General features: G+C 42.2%; 1 protein-coding gene across 3 annotated transcripts in view; it reads left to right on the top strand.

Annotated features, from left to right (window-relative positions):
* pard3ab (par-3 family cell polarity regulator alpha, b) overlaps positions 1-27,057 on the top strand; it is a 262,388-nt gene that overhangs the window by 86,079 nt on the left and 149,252 nt on the right. For all 3 annotated transcript variants that reach the window (XM_080487990.1, XM_080487989.1, XM_080487991.1), the window contains exons 3-5: positions 8,076-8,259; positions 13,162-13,349; positions 13,827-13,970. In XM_080487990.1, coding sequence (XP_080344116.1) covers positions 8,076-8,259; positions 13,162-13,349; positions 13,827-13,970 — 516 coding nt within the window. The remainder of the gene's footprint in view (positions 1-8,075; positions 8,260-13,161; positions 13,350-13,826; positions 13,971-27,057) is intronic.

The following is a 27,057-nucleotide window of genomic DNA, read 5'->3' as shown; positions in this document are numbered from 1 at the left end:
GTGTTCTCCCACTGTGAAGGTTTATAGCGTATTGTTCTCCGCCCACGTGTGTGTGGTTTCATTACATAAACAAACAGCGTCACAGACTTGTGGCAATCCTTTGCAGTGTTTCTGCTGTATCTGTGTAAAGACACATACTTTTCCAAACATTTCCGTGTAATCGCAAAACATTTCTTAAACGAAAATGCTGCTTTAACCCTTTGAAACATAGTGTAAATGGCTCCCAACGTGTGACCGGTGAAAATTAAATGGAATCGAAAATTAACAGTACATCTACAATTTGAACTGAAAAATAAATTCTACAAAGTCTTAAAGGCGCCGACAGACTTCAGCGTTTCACTTGCCATGAAGTCAGAAAGCTAAAAGAGTTAGCTTTGGAGCTCGTATCAACTTTAATCTTAAATGGTTTTATCTTCTTAAGTGGTGTTGGATTAAAACGACTCTGGTTGTGTATTGCTCCCAGGTAATGGATAAAACACAAACGGACTAATATTTCTGGTTTACCCGTTTAGCCAAGACCAGGTCGCTGGATTACACTGCTGGCTTGGTGCTTTCCCTGCCGGAATTGAGAAACATATCTTTTATTTACAGCTATATACTTAATGCAGCTTTTAACCCGAGATGACCTGGAATTCACTGTTCCTACCGTCCTGAGTCTTGAATCTCCACCCAGGGCAATCTTTTTCTTTTTTCCCCCGATGCGCGCATCCCGCAAGTGCTATAAAACGCTGAACTCTGATATGTTTGTGTGGAAATTTCACAAAGGTAATAATGTAGAGTCGCCTTGCTTCACCTTAACTTCTAATCTTGTCAAAGGCATGTTCTTGATGAAGTGGGTGAGCTGGAGTCACTGTTGTTCCTTCCAGTGTCTCTTGATGCAAGTTTGCGGTTCGACTGTCCACATGGAAAACGATCAGGAAACCTCTCAGGTCACAAATCAAACCGCTCCCTTTTTGCGCCGTTGATAAATCGCCCTTGCCCGTCCAGTGTATTCGTGAGCGCGTAACTCTCTTCACAGCTCTTCCAGCTCCGTTGACTTGCAAAAAAAAAAAAGACGTCACACACCGCTCCTGCTTGGCCGCATGATTTCTTCAACGCTCTGTGGTGTTTTAACTTGAGGGAGTAAATCTCAGATTTTCTGACAGAAAGTCAAAGATGTAAAGAAATTATCAAGAAACCACAACTCGTGCTTGTAAAATGTTAAATTGTAGGGATTGTCACGTTGTCGAGTTTTAAATGAACAACTCCACTTCGGAAACGGTGATTTTTCTATTCATGGTCCTTCTGGAACGAAGCTCCTCTCGTGAAGACCGTGGTCCACTGACCCGGGAGTAACTCTGGTCACCGCCTGTCTGCACTCTGTGGATTCTGTTGCTTTTGGAGGGGGGAAGCTTGTTGCAACCTCGCACTTTTGACATAGCTCTCGAAGAGTGTAACCGAGGAAAAAATGTTGCAGGCTGCAGTTTTCTTGACCTGTGAGGAGAGTCGCGTCGGCACGCTCTGGATTACACAGCTGTGTCGGCGAAAGTGTAGCGGTTGCATCCCCTGGTTTGCTGACAGCTCTCCTTTTAGCCCTCTCACTCCTCTGGCATGGAGCGAACTGAGGCCATGCCAAACCAAGAGGCTTCTCATTTCCTCACTGTTGTATTCATAAGGTCAAATTCCTAAAAAAAAAACAAAAAAAAAAAAAAGGAGTGTTTTCTTGATGACATTGGTGCCTGTACAAAGCCGCTTTTGGTAAAACATGCTGAGTTCCTACGACTGACATCCAAAAAGGGGCTTTCCGACTTTAGACCCAGTGAGCAGACTCAAAACTCAACAAACAAAAAGAGGATTGTTCAAACCGTCTTGCCAAATTCCGTTTTTCTCCTTCATTTATCATTTCCAGTGTTTGAGCTCAGTGTTGTATTGGTATTGGCGGATACCGAGTACAAATTGAATTTCAGTGCTTTTTTTGTCTGCTTTTCCAGTAAAAACGGCGCTGCAGTGCCTGGAAATGATTGAGATCATTCGTCTCTGCGTGAAATAATGAGAATTTTTTTTGCCGGACATGACATTAATGTGAGATGTTCATGTGTGACAGCGACTGGTGTTGAGTACTTTTATCTATTTTGTCACTCTGTTGTTTCCCTGTGAAGCTTAAGAGGATTTCTAGTTGTTATAATTAGATAAATACTGTGGCGCCTTCTCCCATTGTTTCAACAAAACATTTCCACTGCCAGTCCGTGATTGCTGCATGTATTTAATCTACAATTTGCGCTTTCGCTTCTTGGGGCAACACACCGATGGAGATCTTAGAGGAGGGTGTCAAACATTTGGCCCGTAGCTTCAATCTAACCGGAAATTTAGTTTGAACTATGCTTTGATTTTTTTTTTATTGAGGAAACCACATTTGCTCTCTGGTTTGGCTCCAGTTTCTCTCATCTTACAACCAATTGACAGTTCCTGCCTTTTCAAATCATCCCTCCTGCTTTTCTTGTCCACCTGTATTGATTCACATTCACCTGAGATTCAATAAATCTCATGAAACCACACAAACTTTGCCCAGCGTGCAGCCTGACATGAGATGAAAGGCTGCCTGTTGACGTAAAATGACTCTATGTGAAATCGTAACGACTGTAGGTAATTGTATGTGATGTGGGAATGAATCCAGCTGGTCGATAGATGGCTGCTCGGCTTCCAAAAGATTTATGTTCCTGGATTTGGAAGCTAAAAAACGAAGGCGAGTGTAATTTATCTATTTATTTTTTTTTGAAGATAGCGTTGCAGCGTGAGCTCGGGGAGTTGTGATGAAATAAAACTTGGCCGATTGCTGATGTGGTGCAAGCAGGGAATGCGTGTCCTGTTGTAGCCTCCTCCTCTCCTGCTCCCTCCACACCCAACACACATCCGTAAGGATTAATTCCCCTCCGAGAGACCTCCGGTTTCCTCTCTCCTGCCCGGCTGCCCGGGTATTGTTCTGGCCAGAGTTATGATGATGATTTATGGGCTGCAATTGACTGCTGAAAAGTGGACCCAGTCACACTTTCTATTGTAATTTACTTTTCAATTATTTTTCTTTTTTGTAAAGTTTGGAGGGTTAGTGAGCAAGACGGTGGAGGTTTGCACGTAGAAGTCCCATGAATCCAACATAGGGTTTAGTCTATTGTAAAACAACCGCATGGAAATCTTTCATTTGAAGTTGCTGAAATCAAAAAAACGACATGAGACGCTTATTTTCCTCATTGACACAGTTTTACCGGCCGATCAACACCCATTGCTCGGCACACATCCTCTGGGGTTCGCCCGGCCTGCTGATTGGATGTCACCTTTCCCTCTGTGCGTGGGTGTGTGCGGCTCTCCCGTGGCGAGGTCAGGGCCAAGCTTGTCAACAAACCTCGGCAATTAGCTTCGACTCGGGGGCCGTTTCGTAGCCCTCAGACAAGAGTTCAGTCAACAAAACAACACCGGGTCCTGTGGGAGAGTGTGTCGGTCACAGCGCTGCTGAGCAGCGCCGCCACTCCGGCGTGAGTGACTGACACCCATGAAAAAGTCATTCCACATCTTGATTTGGTAACTTGTCTCTCGTGCGTTTTCTTTCATTTTCACGTAACCTCCACGGGATGTAGAAAATGTAATCTTTAGACTTACTGAGAAAATAGGAGGTATTTCTGTTTACTTTGGTTGGCGTCTAGTGTGAAAAATGGATTTAACACAAGTGCTGATATGACGGGATGCATAAAGAATTACTGTTATTGTTGATTGTCTTTCGTGCAGACCTGGTAGAATTTATTGTAATGTAAAATAATATAACACTATTCAATTTGACGTAAAGCAAGGCAGTGCAGTGTATTTGAAGTCATTACATTGGAATGCAAAGTGTTTTAATTTGATTTAATGCAATTCAAAGTGATTCCGTTGTTGTTTTGGCTATATAATGGCATGCTATTAAGTATAATCCAGTAGAATGCAATAGAATACATATGCAAAGCAAACCAAGGAATTCAATTCATTGGAATTCAAGTCGGTGCTATAATAAAATGCAATGAAATGCATTTTATTTGCGCCATTCTCACTTTGCTGACAGAATATCATTATTTTTTTTTTTTAAATATTCCTTAATGACATGTAATATGATGATGATTTCTGGATGTAAAAGACGCCAAAACAAAAACGGGTGGTTTGGATGGCTGCGATTCACACAAATATACTCAACAAGCACATAGTGGAATCAGTTCATCTCAGCTCAACCAAACGAGCCCCACTATGAACAGACGGCAAAAAAAAAGCTTTCGGCGTGTTTACCGTTTCAAAGCCCCGAGCAGTTTCAAATATTTTCTATGAGAAATGACCATGTTTACAACATTTGTCTCTTATCAGCTTTTCCTTGTTTCTTTTTGAAAAAAAAAAAAAAAAAACTATTGATTGCTATGCATTCATCTGCATGTGGCAGTATATATTGTATGCAAATTATCTCATACAAACACAATTTGTAAACAGCTTGGAAAACAAATGATTTCAGACACTGCTGGAAATAATTGGATTACACAGAAACTTTCAAGTTCCCTCTGGGCTTTTATTCAGTCGTCAAGTAATAAGAACTGTATGTTGTCGGAACACTGCAGTGTTTGGTGAGTCGGTTTCAGATGTAATGGAAGGCTGGTGGAAATAGGAAAGTAATATTAGAGAAATGGCCACTGGCATTGGCAGCAGCGTGGGTCATCAATTCTATACATTTTTCTTACTTCTCCATATCAAATAATGAGAGCGCTCAGGCCTTTTTTGGGACGACTGATACCAGCTGAGTGCAATGAAACCGAGTTGTGTGAGGTGAGAGCGCCACCCACTACACTACCTACCTTGCCTCCCATCTACCGGTGCCTTCATCCTGGGATTGATGGGTATCGTTGACGATTACTGGCCTTCCATGGCGAAGGATCGGATCACCCTTTTAATCGGGCTGCTTACCAAACTGATTACCATGTAATAGCAACCACACGGGCTCGGGGAGGGCAGGTAGCGAGCTGACTCAGCGTTTTTGGCCAACACTGAGCTTTAATGAGGTAAGAGTGCAGAACTCTGTCGGTCACACGTAAAGTTTTATACAAACCTGTAGGCAGAAGAGGAACAATCAGAGACAGACACAGGCTACTTGTGTTTCTACCCGGTGACTTACTGATGCAATGGCCTTTTTTTTTTTTTTTCTTCTTTGCATTTACTTTTGTTCCCTCATTACTGTGACTTTAAAGCACTCGCTTCATCACAAACACACAAACACATGCACACACCTTTGCCCTTCAACCTTTTTCCCCCTCCATTACTGTGTGTACACATTAGCCCGAGGCCGCGGCAGCAAGCTCTAATTTGAAGTAAATGTGTTCACATTTATGTAAGGGGCCTAATGGGAAAAATGAGTCTGGAGGTCTTTAAATGCATGTGTGTGTGTGTGTGTGTGTGTGTGTGTGTGTGTGTGTACTCTTGCCCTGGAGAGCCTGTTCCTCTCACCAGGGAGCCTGTCCAGCATGCTATAAAACGCCACAGCTCTCAGGCTAAATGTGGCTGAAATGAAGGTTTAATGTGCTGGAAAAGTGGTAGTTTGATTTGAATGGTGTGTGTGTGTTTAATTGATTCTGTGGGTGTCTCCGTGTCTCGACGTGGAACTGTGTGTGCACATGGCGCTTTTCTTTTTGTGTTTGCTGTAGGTATATGTACCGTTTAGGGGTTTTGGTGTAGAACGCAATCTTTCTGTGGGGGATTCCTGGTTTTGTATAAAGTGATCACAACAGAGGGAGAAATAACTCGTGACAACGACGTCTCATTGATTGGAAGACATTTTCACAAATGCTGTCAGGCTGATCCTGTCATTGCGTTTCAAATGAAAACAATGTCTGTTTACATGGAAGCGGCAGAAACGCGGAAAATGATGTAGTTGGCGTGCCAGGTCACCAGTTCATGCTCTTGTTCGTTTTTGCAATGAAACACACACAATACGTTATAAACATTAACAAAACGAGTAGAGTTTCGTTATTGGTCTGTCAAATGTCTGATTTTGAGTTTATGATTAGCATGGCCCAAAACCTGAACCAACCACGATATCTGGAGGTTTTGGGACATTTACTGTGTTTCTGACAATTCTGACAATTGGATTTTTCTTTGATTCCCTTTCATCTTTGGAAAATAACATAGGAGGCTCCAATTCAAGAAACAGTTCGCAGTCCTGAACCCTGTATCTCTGAAGGAAAATGAAACTGATAAACCTTGACTTGAACTTTATTTTATCTGTTCTGTTCAAAGGAGACTTCAAAACACACTTTTCACTGGCTGTGCAGCATATCACTTTCTTTACGTATATTTTCCTGGAGTGAAACTATCACGTCTCCAGTCTGTTTTTGATCAGAGGGATTTTTTTTTTGCCAGAGGGTGTTTGGTCAGTTTTCTCTTCAAAGTTGAGGCTTTTTCTTTGGTCTGGATCATGTAAATAAACCCAGATGAACGGCGGCGATATCTTGAAGATGTTTGAATCGTCGAGCTCGTCCCCATTAGTTCTCAATGTGGCTGATACTTCGTCGAGGAACGGCGAACCGCCTGCATTCATCACAGTGCTGCCTTCCCTTCAGATCTCACCACAAGGGACTTTTACATGACATTCTCTGAATTGGCAATTGTTGGATGGATTATTCATTTTCTTCTGTGCTAAGTGAAGCCAGCTGAACACATACCCGGGCCTACCGGGAGAGTCGGAGGGATGGCACCGATCTCATCTTTAATCTAATGAAGGGACTCGGTAGAGGCTGGAATTAAATCAGATCTGTGCGAGAGGAGAGCTTTGAACATGAAGCTGTAGAGTGATGGTACGGAAGCATTTTGAGCGAGGAGAGATTATGATTGGACGTAATGAGCTTCTCAGTGTCATAACATAAAATACTGGGTCTGAATCACCGTCATTTCCCTTTGAACTGCACATCCAGTGCTCGTGCAATGGAATTATGAGGGACCACTGTGTCCTCTTTTAGTAGGGCTCCTGTGAAAACGGAGTGATGTCTGATATTTTATTCAGTGGCAGCTTTGATTCAGGAAGCCTAGACAAAGTCTGTATTTCTTCTGTCCATTTTCAAGTATTTAAAATGTCTTAGCCCAACAGAATAGAGGCGGGTGTGTGTGCCAGTGATAATGTGACTGTATGATATCGCCTACGCAGGCACTCTGATGGTAATAATCAACAAATCAGAGCAGAAATTTAATAAATTACCACCTGAAATATCCTCGAGACAAAACTACTGTTCGACGTCCACACATTTACTTTCAGTCCGTTTAAGCCTAGGGTGTCAAACATTGAGCTGTATGTGGCCCCTTAACAAAAATGTGTTTGTTTTTGGATTTCCAATAGTTTGATTCTTTTTGATTAACACACCTCCTTCCTCCTCCTCCTTCCTCCTCCTCCCTCCTCCTCCCTCCTCCTCCCTCTACTGCTCCGGAACCCGTCTCCTATGAATGTTATGAATGTCTCCATGACTGCGTGAATGCGCTGAACATAACAATGGCCACGTTGACCAATGGCTTTGTTTGGAAGGCAGTTCAGGCTGTGTTGATTCATCGATGAAGTTGTGACGACTGAGGATAAATGAAATTGTTTAGATCAAAACACTTGGCAAATTAACAAACGGATATCCAGAAACCTCAAAACAATTTGAAAAAGAGAGGATTTTTTTTTATTTTTGCCCTTCTGTACATGCTTGATTTTGAGAAAATACTTCATATATTATACATATTCTGTAGAGACACAACAGAGCTACGAAAAAGAAGCAAAGAATCTGTTTTTAAAAAATATTTTCCCTTACACATTATTTTTATTCCTGCTTCTTTTTCTTTGAAATCCTCTCATGATTGCGAATTATTCAAATGTGATTATCCAGAAAACAATACTTTGTTTGTATTTCATCTACGGCCTATATTATTGGTGCAACCCTCCTTCTCCTGCGCCACCTTTTCCTCAGCACTCCGCCTTAGGCTGTTGGTTCACCTCCCATAAATCGACATATTTTCCTCATCCATCCTCTTGTGCTCTTTTTTTTTATTCCCCCCCCCCCTCTCTCCAGTTGATAGCCGTATACGAGGAACAGGAGCCCCATCATGGAGGTGACGGCACCAGCGCCAGCTCCACGGGGACGCAGAGCCCCGACTTGTTTGCCGCCGACCTCAGCGCCGGGAGCGGGGCCTCCGCCTTTCAACCCTACCAGGCGGCCAGCGAGATCGAGGTCACGCCCTCAGCTCTGCGCACCAGTAAGTCGTCGTCGTCCCCCCCCCACCCCTCCTCAGCACAATTCAGGAAATGCTCATCTGCAAATGTGTGCATTACGCGGAGAGCGGGACCATTATCGACGGACCAAAACGCTCTGTGATTATTATTTAAAATCGCCCTCTCTGTCGTAGCTCCTGTTGTCGTCCCTGCTCGAGTCGTATGTCAGCAACTACAGCAGTTTACAGCAAACCCCAACAAATCACCTCATCACAGCCCAGTACCTTCGTCCCTGTTCATAAATTCTGTTAATTGGACAGGAGGCGCCGTTTTTTCGGGCACAGATAGCCGTTTGATCCCCGGCCAAAGTGGCTAATTGGTTCTACTCGCCGCCTCCTAAATCAAATGTGACGTAGAGCCAGTTCACCTCTGCGGTTCTGCCGGCCAAGTCGCTTCTTCCAACGTAATTACTGCGAGTTCGGATGGGAAGCTGACTCTTGTAGATGATTTGTCAATTTGGATCACGCAAACCCATTGGCACAAAAAAAGCGCAGGCATACACCAACATGGATATATAGATATACATATCAACATACACATGCACACAGCCTGGACTTTCATAACGCTGTGCTTCAGCGCCGTTTTGTCCCCGTGGCTCGGTATTTATCAAAGTGCTTCAAGTGAAATTTTAGACTTGTGTTGCAAAAACCAAGTTCAAGCCTATTAATCAACTGTCTTGTTGAAAAATTATGGTTCAGACCAAAAAAGAATAATCATGTGCGTTAAATTCTGAGTTATTAATGCGCTAACTGTTTTTACTATTTACTCACCATATTGTTACCATCGTCTATGGATCAAATCAGCAATTAATAATATCTAATAATGTGATAAACATTATAAATCTTCCTTACAAACAAATATTCATGAAGCTCAGAAAAAACCTTGTTCTCCAGCAAGCATGATGGATTTTTTTTAACTTCACATTGCAAAATAACCCCCCCCCCCCAAAAAAAAAGCATAACTTTCTAAGATTAGCCATTTTAATTAGCATTGAAAGTCCCCCGCTGGTTAGCTTATCCATTAATGACCTGTGAAATGGCAGTGATTGACGCAGTAGACCCCAAATTTACCTTTTCCGTCTCTCCCCCTCCCTCTTCTGACACACAAACACAGTGTGCGAGTGTGCGGGAGGTCACTCCAGCCCTAATTGGATTTCTGGATGAGATGCTGAATTTTCAGTAAGAAATGGAAATTGCAGGCATAATCACACCTGCCAGTTACGTCCAATTTAACCGTCTTCCTAATAAATTCTCACCCCGCTTAATTGACGACTCAGAATCTCATCAGCTGAATTTTAATGGGTTTTAAGAGAAATGTCTGACATGGAAGGGAACGAGTTTGATTAATATATTTTTTTTTTCCCCCTTTATTTCAGGAGCGCCTAATGAGAATAGCTTTCAATCACTGATTTATGTCCGGGGAAGACGAGATGAGTAGCTCTGGACTCTATGGGCGTTTGCCAGTTTGCTTGTTCGGCCCACAAACTGTAAAGAACCGTGATGAAGCTTATTAGACTGGAGAGCTCGATTGAAGTTCACTAATGGATTGACGTTTGCTTCTTGGCTTTGTTAAGCACGAAAAACCGCCACAGATCGAGAAATGCTGATTAAAGGCTGCTGATGTGGACATATGAGGATAATTTGTAATGATACTTATTTTTTTTTAATATGTATCTAGAATGAATTTAGTCAAGAAATTCAATGTTATCCAAAGGCAGATATTCACTTTGCTCCTTAAGTATACCCTAGCAGCATTTTAAATTAGTTTAGCTTATCTTCGGCTGTCACTTTGCACTGTTAATAATTGTGGTGGAGGCTCTTTCGATTTCATTTAAAAAAGATTTAATTGTATGCTACTACCTTTTTTGGGGGGGATTTGTTTAAATAACACCTCCTTATCTTGTACTACCTCCCAAAATTATTAATAAAATAAAAAAAATCATGTTTTGCACTCAAAAGAAAGTATTTTGTGGAAATTACATTAATAATGCTGACAGAAATTCAGGTTACATGTTGCTAAATATCTGTACCATTCTGGTTTTTGCCAAATAGGCTGGCATTTATTTTTATTCTCTTACCTTTTTTTTTATTATCACACCTCAATTTTAGCCCCCACATTATATCCCCAACAACCAGTCAACAAGTGAGCATCATTGTTCCCCTTTCTTTCAACCAAAATGACAATTATGTGTGAAAACATGGGCGAGGACAAAACGGTGCTGGGTGCACAAACAATACACACACACTCAACAAGACGGGGGAAAAAAACAAAACACTCCAGCGGCGTTAGAAGAGACCTGCAGGAACCTATTTACTACTAATAAAAGGAGGAATAAAGGGCAGATGGGACTCGACAAAATGAGAAAGGGGCGAAAGAACATACAGGCCAGCTGTTGTGTTGACCCTCAAATCCTTTCCCACAGACTGAGAGGTGATCGGTTTCCAGATACGTCAAAGTCCTATTAATGACAAGTGGTCGACAAGAGGGAAGGAAATGGATTAGAAGAGTGACGGAAGCTGTCTAGTCCGTTGCAGCATGGATGCGAGTCTTCATGAGATAAAACAATGTTAATGGTCGACCCAAATGGCCCAAGCAAACTGCCCAGGGGTTCAGGAGCACCTGTATACTGGGATGTCAGCTCGCCGACCCTCCCAGCAGGCCTGCATGTGTGTACAACTTTGCCAAGAAGAAAATGAATTAATCCATCCAGCATTTGCCAACTCGGAGACGGTGATCGTGTACTGAACATGTGTCTGATTCCAAAATGGTTTCAAACATGCGCCGTCGTGCCACTGCAGAAACACAGTTTGTTGCTTTGCTATCCAAAAGTACAGAATTTCACATGGATTCAATAAAGAGAAAAAAGAAAAAGGAGTACAACTGTGATTATCCATCTTTGCCTGACAAACCTAACGTTCAAAACTTAATAGAGGCCCTCATCGGCTTGGATAAGATATCGCTGCATTTCGTCTGTGTTTTATTTTCATGATCCTGGCCGAGAAAACGTCTCGGCTTTGAAGAGGAATCGACCAAACGCCCCGTGGCCATAAAGGAGTTGATCAAAAACAGACTCCAAATGTGACAGTTGCACTTCGGGAAAGTATATATGAAGAAAATGATTCGCTGTACAGCATTTATAATTAATATTGGGGAGTTTTTACTTAAAATGGACCATTTATTGGCACAGAGAAAAGGTACTCTTTGGGACGACTAGCCCCACACGTCCGCTTCTCCGTGATTGAAAGGGTTTAAAGCTTTCAGAGGTGATGACTGGGTAATCAACTGGACTGCTCCAGCCCTGCTGGAAGACAACTGGAATATAGTATTCGTCCTTTCTTAAGCTCCCATTTCTCAAAGACAAAATCCGACACTCTTGGTGACTCGTATGGACACTTCCGCTTCTACGTTTTTTCCAGCAACTGCTGTAGCTGCTGGCTCGGATATTTCCAGACACACTTCCACTGGTTTGTGTGCTCGAGAAAACAGAAGCCACACTGAGGGGATTCCACTTACGCTTGCATGAATGCATCCGACAGTTCAGAGCGACTCTCTGGTTTACAATGTTATTTAGAAAGCACAGCGGCATAAACAGACACGAGCTTACACAAACACGCAGATGGACGCGGTCAATCTTGTCATGCACTTAGTCTCGCAGTCCACACAAAGTGTTGGCTCGGACTCCGCGGACAGATCTCAGCCTCTTCCCGCACGTTGCCATCCAAAACATCTGACGGCGTATAAACAGCGGAAGGTTCTGGAAGAGGACGTGGGAAGTTGACTCTCAGGCCTCGCTGTCCAAAGACGGCACTAAAGCTTGTCAAACAAACTCCGCTTTTCCTTTTCTAATCCATCTCTCTTGTGTGGCTTGTCTTTGCAACCACTTGAGTTACCTCGAGAAGATTTTACAGACGTACGTTTCTACTGTCACAGCATCTCTGGTCGTTTTATTTGCACATTGCAACTTAAAAACAGGATTTTTATGGACGTATCCCACGAGCAGCGTCTCTTCTTATATCGTCGATCCCACTCAGTGTGTTTGTTATGAGGGGATGTGCTGATGGTTAAGTGGAGAACTGGAGGAGCTTGATTAGAGATTTCGAGAAGATTCTGAATAATTCACAGTGGTCCTCTCAATGATTAATCCTCTTTATGAGCGCACATTGTTTTCAGGGCTATAACTTCCTACACTTTATTTAATCATATTCAGTCGTCATTTTGTTTGGATTGTGAAAGTTTTGTCTTCACGAAGAGGAAGTGAAGTGTTAATAATGGATTACTTTTAGGAATGGCGTTAGTTCTAAGTTTAAAGAATGAGATTTATTGTACTTTATAGTTTCACGCGAGTATAATTCACTAGTATGTAAGATGCATACATTTCTCCATGCCCAGATGTAACTGCAAAGTTGAATAAGTCAGTGTTCGAAAACCTATCGAAAAAGTTTCTCATTAGCTTTGGCTATTGCACTTTTAGCGTTTGATAAAACCTTCTTTGTATTCTTCATCGCTGTTTATCAGCTTTTTTTTTTCCCCTCACAAGGTTGTCAGACATGCCGATTGTCTCTGTCCGCTGCTCTGATTGGCCACGTTGTGCTTTCACTGTTTATTATGACAGTATTTAGAGGTTTTTCTGTGGCACTGTAGCATCTTTCTGTTGTCACACAGTGCCATCTAGTGGTCTAAGAGGGGATCAACTGACATTTCAACCAATAGAAATGTCGTATGACCAGACTGGCCCAATTAAAGGAGAATTATTCGACATATTGCTTCATCACTGACAACTTTTATAATTCATTGCACAACTCTGTTCAACGACTGTAAAGTGTTCGTTTCATCATGATGAACGTGAACCCATCCCTCTGATCTCTCGCCGTCCTTTTCTTTCTCAGATATGCCCCTCCACGTGCGGCGCAGCAGCGATCCCGCCCTGACAACCATGAACGGGCCGTTTAGCGCCGGCGAGCCACGGGTCCAAACGGAAGAAGCGCCGACGAGAAAGAACCCGACACGCTGGTCCACCACCGCCGGCTTCCTGAAGGTTCGCCATGCCGCTGGAACAAACAGCCTCGAGAGAAAGGTGGGTGGCCAAGTGTTCAAATTAGCTGCTTTTCATTACGTTGGACTGAGATTGTTTGTTTCGCTGATTTGTTCTATGGACGTCGTGAAGACGACCCTCACTCTCAAATCCGTGCCACAGATTCCCCAACAACACAACCCAGAATGGTTGGATTAGAAACGAGCAAACGAAAATACACACATCTGCATCTTGAGTTTGTAGTATGGCTTTCATGGAGCAGAAATACCAAACATGTCAGTCAGTTCGTAAATGTTACATAACGCTCCAAAAATAATCACTTGCACTGATGGTAATTAGCATGTATGACTTACCCTCAAGGCCTTTAATTAAATCAGTTTTGTCTTTCTTGTGTCAGATACGGTCAGAGTGATGACCCCTTTTAAAGTAGATAGAGTTGTATCTGCTTCAAAGCTCTTAAGTGCTGCTCTTTTTGAAAATAAGGTGTCGCGTACTCTAACCCTTGGATCTGATGCTCAGGGTAAAAATATGGACACGTACCGCAGCCTGCCGCGAGACGCCGGGGGCTGGGCCAATCAGCGAGAGTTTCAGAGAGAGACGGCCCGGTCGTCGCTCAGCGCCAATCATCCCATGGTGGACCGCTGGCTGGAGAGACAGGAACAGGTAGGATTGTGTTTGGATACATACTGCGGGTTTGTTTCGATAAGTCTTGAGATTGTAATCATTTTACCAACATGTGGTATTGTTGTCTTCAGAAAAGCCACGATGTATCATGTCGACATTTTCCTCTGCTCTGTCCAACAAGATTCACCTTTTTGTGTCGTTAACATACGCAACCCCCCCCCCCCCCCCCCCCAAAAAAAAAACTGAGTGACTTTTACAAACATTTCTCTCTAGAAATAAATAGAACTGTGTTTGAAACGTGTATCATATTTTAGGGACTCCCAAGTCATGAAGACAAAATCCATCAAAGACTATAAACCACATCCATTAAAATACAACATAAACATTGAAAAATATCCAGTAGAACTATATGACATTAGGTAAAGGTGTTAATATTCTCAAGTATTATGAAAATTATATTATTTGTGATGAGTACAGACACATATGTCAACGATGTCAATGTCTTTAAAGATTTGTTTTTCCAAACAACAGTGCGCTCTCCTTCTCTCTTACACCAGCTGTGACTGGATCGCGCTTCTTGACCTTATTGTTTTGGGGCATTTTCCATTAACTTTCCCTTCTTTTACCTTTTTCCCTGTCGCCACCAGATATGAAACGATCAGTCGATTAACATTAGTAAATCGACTAAATTGTAGATTAATCGTGATTGTTTCACTTTTCTTTTAAATCTAAAATTCTGTCAATTTGCAGAGCTTGAATGCACAATGCATAGAAACATTAATTATCACAGTTAGTTCACAGAAATCTATAGATTTGCGATATATGCAGCCCCCCCTTCTGAGCATTTGAAATAAAAGTGACTTTCAGAATTAATTTTATTGAAGATTCATTTCTGCAAATGCATTCGCCATATTTGTTTTTTTATTTTTTTTCTCTTACACCCATATAATTCCAGTTGGTTTAATGGAACCACGTAGTCCCACATCCCTCAAACGGTCGTTAACGGAAATATTTTCAATGAAATTTGAAGATTGGGGCCCATCACTTCATCTGCGAGTCCTTGTATGAATGCGTGCAGCTATCTTCCGTATAGAGATTTACAGTTTATTTTGCCCTCAGATCACATCAGTACAAAGCTCTTTGAAAGCCCGATTATTTGCCTGGACCCAGTCTTCTACTACTCCCCTCAGCCCTCATCCAAGATGTTAACAAGTGAACAATTTCAGTCATAAATCCTTTGCGACGCATATATCAGGGAAGGAAAATAACACAATGTTGATAAAGTCGAAAGCGTGAGCCATACACGGAGCATATGGTTGTGCTTAAGTGAATTGTGGAAGTCAGGAGATCCTTTCCCTTCTGAGAGGTTCTGCTTGCCAAAGTTGTGTTAGAATACAATGATAAAGTATATTAAAGACATCTTGACCTAGGTGAATGATGGAGTTCTATTTAGTCCGTGCAAGCCACTTGGATAGAAGTTACAGACCAGTCGCTCTCGATGGTGTGTTTGGTGGTGGTGTTCGGCTGAAAGACGAAATCTGTTCAGATTTAATGACGTGTGTTTGAAGTGAAGTGTGACATTTCAATATAATTCCGAGGTTGAACTCATGGACGCTGCGTCGGGACATCAAGCCTGTAATGTAGCATGTACAGAAGTTCAAAGAAACATCAGATGTACGTCTCCAGTATTGGACTCCCATAGTTTCCGGAAGGAATTTCGGTTTTCTTTCCGAGAACTATTGACGTTCTTTCCATTGTGACGTCTTTTAATCACAACACAAGCTGATCATGCTTGGATGTCGGAGTCAGTTGCAGTCGGGATGGACTAATGTGGAGCGTGAAACTAATGTGTTTTGTGAGCGACTGATGTATTTCAGCATCCACAAAGAAGTGCGCTCCTTTTCATTTTCTTTTATCCTGATTTGTGTCTCTTGCTCTTAAAAGCAAACTTTCGATTATTTTTAATTAAATAGCATCCACACTGACTGCACTGATGATTACTTGTGGCTTTTGTGTTATATCTCTTTTTCTCGACAACCATTTACAGGCGAGACTCGTCCCACAGGGTTGTCCCATGTGTCTCTTGGCGCAGTAAATTGCTAAATTACATTCCCCCCCCCCAAGTTAATTGCTTCAGTCTTGTCATTCACAATTAGTTTATTCCTAACCATGCAAAATAAATGAGAGCTTTATTTTACTGTTAGAAATGTTTTCATAAAGATTTGTTTGTGCATCTGGACACTTGTGCTTGTGTAATGTGATTACTGCTGAATTGTGTGTCTTGTTAAACGCTTTTTTGCTTATTACCAAATGAATTGGGGACGTACAAGGGGAGAGACATTCTGAAGTCATTGGACAGCCGGAAATGAACCTGCGTCTTCCTGACATATGGCTGACTTAACCTAACAGCACAATGAAGACAGAGAAAGCATTTCGGCTCATAAAATTCACTTCATCAAGTCAAGTTGGTCTAAAAAAAGTTGAGACCTTTCATGTGGCCACGGCTTCATCCAAGGGGGCGAGAGAGAGAACACTGTTATTTGGAGAAAAAACAGCTCTCTAATCACAAGGATGTTAATATCATCTGTGTACGTCTTTGTTTTTATTGCAGATCATCACTATATTCAACAAGTTGAATCCTTAAATTGCCATTACAGGACTGACACACTTTTTGCAGCATGCAAATAGTCGCTATTTTTGCATATAGTGTCCCGACTTGTTTGGAGTCCCAACTTTATAACGTAGAATTTTCCGTGATGTTTTTCATTTTCATTGCAGTTTCTGATATTAACACGAACCTAACATAAAATAACAATTCATATCAGCCACGTGTTGCCTCAACTGCACGGTGCCAGTAATGTCTTCTTCGCTTTAAAGCCTTTGTAACATTAAATGGCATCGCAGAGGCCTCATGGATTTCAAGCTTAACGTCAACTTAACGTTTTTACTTAATGAGCCTGCGAGTGGCGCATTGGGGAATAGGAGTTATGGACGAATCTCCGTCAAAGCTTGTCTGCTCACACTCGTTTAGACACACATCCAGCAAATAAATTCCAAACACACATCATATAACGCAGGCAAACCTTTTACCACATATACACAAAGAGCAAGAAATGATGCTTACATAAACCAAGACGCAGACGCCTATCTCCATATGCATGGACGACTTATTTTCTTACTATAATGATAGTGTGTTTTTAGTGATTCCTCAAAAGGAGAATTCAAATATCTCATGTTTTTGATTAATTTGAGTAGATCCTTTCAAAACAGTGTGAAACCTGATTCATCATTTTAAACTTTGTCAGTCTGCAAACCCCCACGTATCACCACGAAGATGTCATTTTCAGATAGTTGAATTCCAGCAGATTCCAGGGACGACTTGGTTTTAGTAAGTGGTATCAAATCTGTTGGTTTGGCCTCATTTTCCCTCATCTGTCCTGAAACAGGCTTTGGTATGAAGGGGGGTTCAGTGGTGGAAGTGACTGCAGGATGGTGGAGTCAATATTAATGACCTGCTGAAGGCCATCTGCCTTCCTCGACACACGTCCCCCGCCATCCACTCATCCGTCTAACAGCCCTCACTGTGGCACAAACAGCTACATTAGTCTGTGCGTTAGTGTGTGTGTGTGTTTTTGTGTGATGGCGAGAGAGAGACCGCCTTGTCATCTTGTTTGATTTGACTCCACGAGTCTAATAGGCGAGCTCAGAAACGTCCCAGTCATACGGACTGGATCCTGGACATGCTAATCCGTTGAGTCATTCGGTTCTCCTCTCGTCAGGGTTGCACGCTCTAACGCACACCGACGTGAACTCGAGGTCATGCGAGGTGTTGTTGTTGGCCCGACTCCGACACACTATCTCTGCTCTCTGTCACTGTTTCGTGTCACTTTTATTTAAGGTCTGCTTGGATCAGTCTGTTCCAGGAAGGATGTCGTAACTGCCCCATGATGAGAAAAGCCTTTTTCTTCTTCTTCTTTTTTTTTTTTCTTTTTAGACTTAATAATCAAATGAAGGAAGACATGAGCGTCACCAGACTTCTGTTAGGAGACCGAACGGGTTGTAAGGGGACACTGCTGTTTTATTGCCTTCTGAACGCTCTCCTCCATCTTATTCTGTCCAAATAAAGTACCTCATCACTGCATCTCATCTTGTTGGAATGTAAATGAATAGAGAAAGCAGACGAAGGACACCCTTTGTGTTTCTGTATGGTTTCACATGGACTGAAACCAATGTTTTTTGATGCGAACTTGGCAAGATTATTAAACTTACCATCAATCCAGGAAGTTATGATATTAAAAGTAGTAAAAGAAATTACAGGACACACGGCTGATGATAGGTTAATAGTCTATCCACATTTCAGCGACTATTTTGAAGCACTAGTATGTGAACTTTGTTGACTGAAAAAACTAAAAATTCTGATTACACGTTGCTCAGAACCACTGAAAATGCAATTTTTTGGAACACTACTCCCAAGGTGGACCTTTTTGAAAATGCTCCACTGCTACAGCGCATGAGCACCACGTCTGTAATAAACGGTTTTTCCGCACATGCGTGAGTAGATGAACAGTAACAACAATGGTGGCGTCCAGAGTGTCATGGCGAACAGTCCATGTCCTCCTCGGACTTTGTGGTTTTATAGCTGACAGGCTCTGCAATAACAATCCAACTTCATCGTCTGTTCATACAAATGTCTGTGTACTCGCCATTGTTATTGTCTATTAATTATAATCTATTTACTTTTTTTGCATAAAAAGTGCCTTTTCTATGACCTACTAATAGCAGCACCTGGATTCACCCCTCCTCCTCTTTCTTTTTCTTTTAAATGGATAATTTTAGTTCATATTCTTAAGGTAAATGCATCAATCATATCCTTTGACTGGGATCAAGGGGTGACGTATTTTATGGCTGTCATCAATTTAAAATGGTGTTTTCGTAAGAAATGTGGAAGATACCAAATGCGGTCACTCACCGTTTAAAAGGTGAAAACCATCATCCGTTTGTCATTCTGGTGGAAAACTTCTTATTTCGTATTTTTTTCATTTCACATTAATTCGATTTTAATGACTCTACAGCTTCTGTATACCTCCTGAACTTCCTCGAGCCATTTACATCACCAAAAAGAATCTTTTTGTGGCACAATGAGCTCAGAAGAGCCATTTTTCTGACAGTGCATTAAACCTTTGTTCGCGGTATAATATGTGATGGTATGGGAAAGAAGAATAGCAAGAATAGAATATGCAGTGATTTAATTAGAATAGAGCAGCTTGGAATGATGAATGAAGCAAAGCAATTTCCTGAAGTTAGTCTCATCTTATCTCCCCTGAATGAATAACATGGAACAGACGAGTATGAGACCAAAGGAAGAATTAGAATGAAGCATCACATAATGAAGCAGGGCCCATTTTCCCCGGTAGGAGAATCCAGCCTCTCTCATAACAAAACGTGCAGAACGGAGGGAGCGTTGCCTTGCACTGAAGTGAGCCAGATTGAATTGCACTGAAATGAATGAGACTATTCTCCGTTCCGAAGTGGGTAATTGTGCGTGCCTGCAGCGGCACCGGCGGCTCCCGAAGTCGCAGCGAAAACTCAACCCTGCCGTCGTCTCGAGCCGCGTTTCACTCGCGGTCTCCTCAACTGCCGGGACGCTTTTTTGGCAACAGGTAAAAAGGGGTTGCCGTGGCAACAAGCGGGGCTGTCAGTCGAGTGAGTATTAATGAGAGTGGGCTGGAGGTGCTGGAGCCGCCGCACTGCTGTCTGTCTTGGCGTGTGCATTTTGTATGTATGCACGCGTGCATACATGCACCAGCCGTGGGGACATCCCCGTGTGTGTGTGATCATGATCATGTGTCTATCCATATCTGTGGTTCATTGATCGCGCCTGCACGTCTTTTGTTGTGCGGATGCGTCAAACCTCTCTGCAGCTGCATATTGGCTTCCACATCAACCAATTACAATGAAAGCTGCCGAGACACCTGCAGTGTAAAGAAGATGCATTTTAATACATGACACGTACACACACAGATGCGCGTCTTCCAGGAAGACATTGTTTAGAGTGACATTTATTTAATGCAGACTTATGCAAAGCTCACCCGTAACTTCCTGCATAACCTGAACTGTAATCGGCAACCAAAAACTAACAAGTACCTTTCTTGGCGGGGGTTCTCAAGAGAGCCTCAATCATATTACGCCCTCACAGTTGGCGTTCCCAATCTTCAGCACCTTATAGGATTAACAGCTGTTGAGCAATAAATGTCATACATCAAGTCCTTACATATAGTTTTGTTAGTCGGATGGTGTTTCCAGCTTCATTTAATTTGATCTCCAGCACACCTACTGCAAATTCAAGAATAAAAATGTCTTTTTCTGTAATAACTCATAGTTTTCCCTCCAATTATTTCATTTTTATCTGGACTTTTTCTGATAAATTAAAGCTAGGAAAATTGTACAGAGAAAAGGCATTTTCTCCCCCATATTTCTCCCGCCGCTGTAGCTCAATGAAACCTTTTGGAGAAGTACTGCCTTTTAGAGACCCTCTATTTCCCATTCCTCCAGATATCTTCTGTACCGCTTTATCTGGAATAGGCCCTGTTTACATGACAACGTTTCAATTGAAAACCCATCGTTTTTGCTTTTTCGTTTCAGACATGTCTCACGTTGTAAAAATAATGTTTGTTTAAATGCAGACAGCAGAAACTGTAAAAACCGATGTATATAGCATGCAGGGCCACTTTTATTTGTTTTTGCAAAGGAAACCAAACACACACACACACACACACACACACACACACACACACACACACACACACACACACACACACACACACACACACACACGCAGAGAATACATTATTAACATTGACATTGGGAGTACACGGACATTCGTGTGGACTGACGGATTGGATTGCTATTCCGGGTTAATCTCAAATATGAAACTGCCAAGTCCCAGGAGAATATGGACGGGGTGTCATGACACTCTGGATGCTGCCATAGTTGTTATTGTCCATCTACTCGCGCACGTGCAGAGGAACCATTCACTACGAATGTGGCGAGCATGTGCAGTAGCAGTGTTACAGAAGGGTTGCATTTCCCCCCCGTTCAGCTTTTTCAAAAATGGAAATGGATCCCCAAAATGCAACGAAAGGCTTCTCTATTCACTTGAAACAGGTCCTTAGATTTGGAGCCTTCGTTAGTCGGTAAGTTAGTAAGTTTATTTGTAAAGCACCTTTCACAGATGAAGTGATCAAAGTGCTTTACATCAATAAAAGATAAAAACAGAAATAAAATCAGTCAGTATCTAAGCATATCTTGTAATAAAATCAGGGGAGTAACAGAACAGTAACAGAGTAGTAAAAACATACATTTACAAAACTATTTCACATTGGGTGAAATTCAGCGTACATCCTCCACACGGATACAAAACCTCACACATTTATACAATTTATCAATATAATTTCATGTATACAGTAAGATGCATGTTTTTGTACCATAGTGGATCATGGCAGTATCCGTAGTAACACATGTCCAGATGCACTATCTTGGTGTTTACTCTCTGTTACAGATAGGCAAGAGAAAAAAAACAAAAACAAATGCATAATGACCAAAATTCACAGTCTTTTATATTTCACATGAATATTTGATTCGGTGGAGGAGTACGCTTTTCAGAGGACAGCTGTGGGCTTGTTTCTGGATGTGTATATTTTTGCCCAGGGGCCCTCCTCCCCCGCCCGAGGGCCTGACAACGCCTCCATTCCTGATACCTGAGTCTGCAGTCGGAGAGCATTAACTCAGGAAACCTGATTTCTCCCCCGACTGCGTTTCACACTCACAACACGTAGCGAACAGGAGGATGTTCGAGTCCAAACAAAGGCCAATCTGCCTCTTCCCTCTTCAATCTTTCAAATCATAAATAACTAACGAGCTGTGGATTTGGATGCACGCCGTCGATGGTCTGCTGGTGCAGCTAAAGGAGTCACCTTAAATCTGGAAAGCGGCGAGCTTTATTCCTCATGCGTCGCTGGTGGAGGAGTCGGCTCATCGCTGCAGGTGGTTGTGAAATACAGTCATCAATACGTGTCGTGTCAAACTACTTTTTGGGGATTCAGTTTGCGTCAACCTCTATTGTTTTGGAATCGTGTGCAATCTTTGCAGATGGTCAGTGATTTGTTCACAGTGGAGGCCGCAGTGCTCACCAAGCCAACATAACATCATGCCTGCATAAGGAAACACTGTAAACGGAAGGTTTTGAATTTGATTGATGAGTGAGATGTCATATCCTTCCTGGTTGTTTTTTGGACAACAGTGGAAAATACACGAATGGGCCTTTTTTTCTTGGACGGTGCCGCAGCTTCTTCCCGTCAACCCACCAGGACGATGAGCTCCGTTGGGGTCCTCTGTTCTCATCACAGGCCAAAGCAGACGAGTGTATGTGCACAGGCAAGCCGTGCCTTTTTGGACTTGTGTTTGCACTGTGGGGGGGGGGGTTCCCCCCCCCGAGGGACTTCTGCTCCGCCAAGTTTTCCATCAGCTTCACTCACGCTCTGCCGTTTTCTCCTTCTCCTCATTTGTTGTCGTTTGCATCGATTTTGACAAGTTCATACTAAATTACTAACTTTTCATTAATAAAAGATGTTTTTTTTCTGTGTGTGAAACATTGAACTTTTATAGACTTGACATGTGCTAGGAAATGTTCTTAAAAAAACGTCGTATTTGACCTATCAGTGAGGGGTTGCTTCCAATATTAAATATGTTTGGAAGGAACATCAAAAACCTCTGCCTATCAAACATTTATTTGTTTACCAGCAGCCGTCTCTGTGATTTGAGCTCCCAGTAAAAAAGACTTGGCTACCTTTGCTGACAAGTGAGTGAATTTCACCATTAATGCAAAATCAACCGTGTTTGTTTTTGACTGAAGACCTAAAAAAAAAACACTTCAGACTTGGAAAATGATTACTAATAGTCAAGTGAAAAGTTGGGAGGTGTCGTAGAAATCTAACAAAATGTCAGATATGTGTCTTAATCAATCAGATAAATTTCACTTATGCAACAATTGCAAGCAAGGCCTCCTTGAGAATTTCTTTTTGCCTCCGAGCGAAGTTGAATAAACAATGTGATTGCTAAATCTAATAGGAAAAACACAAGATTTTACTTAAATTGGCACATTTCAAGTACAAACTGGTCTTGAAACATTTGATATTTGTACTTCAGGTTATAAGAACTGACAGGAAGTTGCACTACTTTGTAGTTTTTCTTTTTTAACTTGGGTAAGGATCCAGCATCGAGCCCAGCCAGATAATATTGTGTGTGTGTGTGTGTGTGTGTGTGTGTGTGTGTGTGTGTGTGTGTGTGTGTGTGTGTGTGTGTGTGTGTGTGTGTGTGTGTGTGTGTGTGTGTGTGTGTGTGTGTGTGTGTGTGTGTGTGTGTGTTTGCCACTCTGCTGCGGTGTGTCCCCGGCCATTAGGCTGCTGCTGGGGGGGGGGGCTGGGTCATCTTTCATGGTGGGACGGAGGCTCACTGGGGACTTCGTTACACAGACATCCTGACGGCGGCTCTGTCCACTCACGTACCTGTGAAGGAATGTTAATGCTGGAGTCTGCAGGTGTGCAATCCCAGGGAGTCACACACAAGCAACGTTACACACACACTGACACGTTGCGAGCAAGAGTTTTTGATTTAAAAATAAAAACCAACCTTCCCACACAGTAAATACACATGTGCATGCAGGCACAGATACATGCATAATAAAAAAAAAAAAAAAAAAGTGCATCTAATTGCAAACTTATGCAGCAAACAAATCTCTGTAAGCACATATGCATTTCTCACATTCTCAACTAACAAGCCCTCATGGAGTGTGTATGTGTGTGTGCATGTGTAGGTTCGAGTCCCTCAGGTGCACGGTGCAGGTTTAGCGGGATAAATCATGCAAACCCGAGCAACGCACTCATAAATCACCTCAGACCGAATGTACGCAAGTCTGAGTGTGTGTTCCTGTGTGCATAGATACTGCGCACAGAAAGTTTCTTTTTGGTACGCCCTGTGTTGTTTTTGTTTTGTACTTGCGTGTAGTGCACAAGGAATATGCGATGTCAGTGTGTGAATTGTGTGTATTTTGTTGTTGTCATAATTGATATGAAGTGGTGAATATGAGTCTGGAAGCGGCAGGATCAGAGCAAACGGCCAGTAGGTGCTGCTGTGGAGCTGAGATTGAAGGACAGGTGTGAGTGTGCGTGCATGTGTGTTTTTGTCCTTCTGTTTTTGCACCAGACGTGAGTGCAGTGTGAATGGCTGTGCAGATAAATACTGTAGGTGTTGGTGTCTGCAGATGTGTGAACAGATCAGCGTTAATCTGCAGTCACCTTGTTATTATGGGCCTTTAGTCTGACACCATTTTTTCCTTCCTCTCACTTTTTCATCTGCACTATTTTTTTCTGTGAACCTTATTAGTCTGCCTCTCACTTTGTAACCCTTCCCGTCTCTTCCCACCTATTGTGATTAATAATATATATGCTGCTTCGTCTCTGCTTGTGAGCTGCTCTTTTTCGGCTTTGGTGGTGTTTTTATATCAGCTTTGCTTCTGTTTACAATAACATGTTGTTCTATTTAACATAATTTGCATTTACAATAACTGAAAATGACCTTAAGTATACCTGATATGTTACCTTTTCTTGTGCACATAATTGCTGCTTCCATCTGCAATCAGAAAATACATTTATATTCACCTCACAAAGTTAATTAACTTATAATACTGGCGGGGGGGGGGGGGGGGGGGGGGGGTCTTAAGTGGGCTGGTCCCGTGAAATAGTGCTGCATTAACCTTTGAATTTAAACTTTTTCTTTGTCGCGGCGAGTATGTATGATGAAAATGTCTGTTTTCACAAAACCAAACAATTACAATGGGAAATAACTACCACCTCAACATAAAGCTAAACTACGATGTTCAGGATGTGAGCCAGGATTTGACGAGGTGGTCATCATTTCATGATCAGTTTGTTTCCATGTGGTTTAATACAGGACTGGTTTGTTCAGTACATCTTGTTATAGCAGATCAGGGATTTACCGGTTTGAAACGGTATATATCACAATGACTCAGAATGTACTCGGATCGCTTGTGAGCACTAAAGAAACCTATTATTGTAGTCGGCTTATCTTTGATTTAATGATAATCTCCTTGATGCACCTACCATTCCTTACACTTTTAGTAATTTTATAGCAAGAAAACCTTCAGAAATAATACAATTCCAGTTCATTTTAGATCAAATCAAATAAATACAAAAGAAAATGCGCCTGAACACTATCAAACTAGGATCTTTGAACTGGGAAAGTGGGAATTTTCAGAGTGTTTTGCCACTTGATACAACGATATTTGTGTGACTTACAAAGTAGTCTATTTCTTTAAAACACCAACTTTATTGTTGATAACAAGAATACACCTCTTCAGTTTTTGTAGAATGAAGTCTTTTAGTAATTTTTGACTATACGAACACACTTGTTACACGCTTCGGTTTCTTCAAGTAATAAGAAAGTCGCTTGTCCTATATCTTCATATAACCTACTTCATGTACATTCTCATGAAAGTAAATGAAGTTTTAGGCCCTGTTTACACATCGTTTACTCAAAACAGTATTTTTTTTCCCCTTGTGCTGACAATTATCCACTTTCAGTCATCCTTAAATTTTGTCTGGGGAATACTACTTCCTCCATGTTTTTATGAACCTATTACAAGCGCCTGCATGTCGCTAACTGTTTGACAATATTTGTCTTACCACATTTGAACCGGTACATCTAACCTTTTAGAAAATTTAGTGCCGTCAGCCATTAAACCAACAGAGCAGTTATTCTTCACCCAATCAGCTGCTTTACCCTGACATTTGTCTTATTATAATGAATGGAGGATGTAATTTTTTTTTTTTTCAAGGATTAATGTTATTATTGTAATTAATATGAAGGTTACAGCCGCTGTTACTTTCACACATGGCTGAAGGGCGAGAGCATAAAGTAAACCTTCGCCACCCCTAAGCCCCACATGGAATAATTAATAAAAGTACCGTCTTTGCATGCCTGGCTGGCGGTTTGTCGGACTTATCAGCCTTTTGAATGTCTCCACATGTGAAATCCTATCAGACATATTCATCATCATTTGTTTGACGTGTTTTTCTGTCGCCGTTAATTGAATGCATTTGCATAAAAGCCCATATTCCATATAGAGATCTGTAGCACCAAAGGGCAAATTTGCGATCTTCTTTGCCGTTGTATTCCTCTCATCGATCCCCCTCTTTGCTCTTTATTTCACCCCGTTCACATCGACCCCCTTTTATTTTTATTCCTCTCACTTCTCCGTGCCTCCATCCACCCTTTGGTCCACCGCCGCTCGTCGCCTTTGATCTCTCAGTCTTAATATGACGGAGAACCGCTGGAGCCCGCATCCCCTCCAGCTGGGAGGAAGAGGTGAGGGAGCAGGAACAGAGGGATGGAAGCAAGATGAAAGCTGGCTACCCCCCCCCCCCCCCCCAGGGGATGTGCAAATTCCCCAGGGGGATCTCCGTCTCAGGGTGCAACCTGCTGTCAGACATGCACACAGGCATATAATTTGATGTTCGTCACCTGCCACCAGAATCTAATTACACCTAGAATAGACCTGCTCAGGCTGGACAGATGGCACCGCTTTTCCCGAGGCCTGATCCACCTGTTGAGGAGGACGGCGAAAGGTCGTACAGTGAAATCAAAGATAAGGATCTCTGTTTTTGTAAACCCGCTGTGATCTGTGGGCGCGCGAACAAGAGAGTTTATCACCGGTCTGTAAAATGATGAAAGGCGGTTGAGAAGGATGACAGCGGCAGGTGTTATCTGAGGAGAATCGGAGATCTGACAGAAGAAGGATAGCGCTGATTATTGAGGGCTTGTGTGCGCCGGCAATGAAAACCAGCAGGCTGAAGACGGGGGGGGGGAAGAGATGGTTCTGAAAATGAATGATGGGTAGGTTCAAAACAACTGAACCCAGAACCTGTGAATGATCTTGCACGAACACAAAGTGGGTCCAGATGTGTGTGAGAATTAAGACTTTGGATGTAAAAGAAATAATTAGTTATTTTCATGTGAATCAACCATTTATGATTGAACTTGTTTTAAATTG

Source organism: Lipophrys pholis (assembly GCF_963383615.2).
Source record: "Lipophrys pholis genome assembly, chromosome: 1".
Taxonomy (NCBI): domain Eukaryota; kingdom Metazoa; phylum Chordata; class Actinopteri; order Blenniiformes; family Blenniidae; genus Lipophrys; species Lipophrys pholis.
This window is presented reverse-complemented; position numbering and strand designations above follow the sequence as displayed.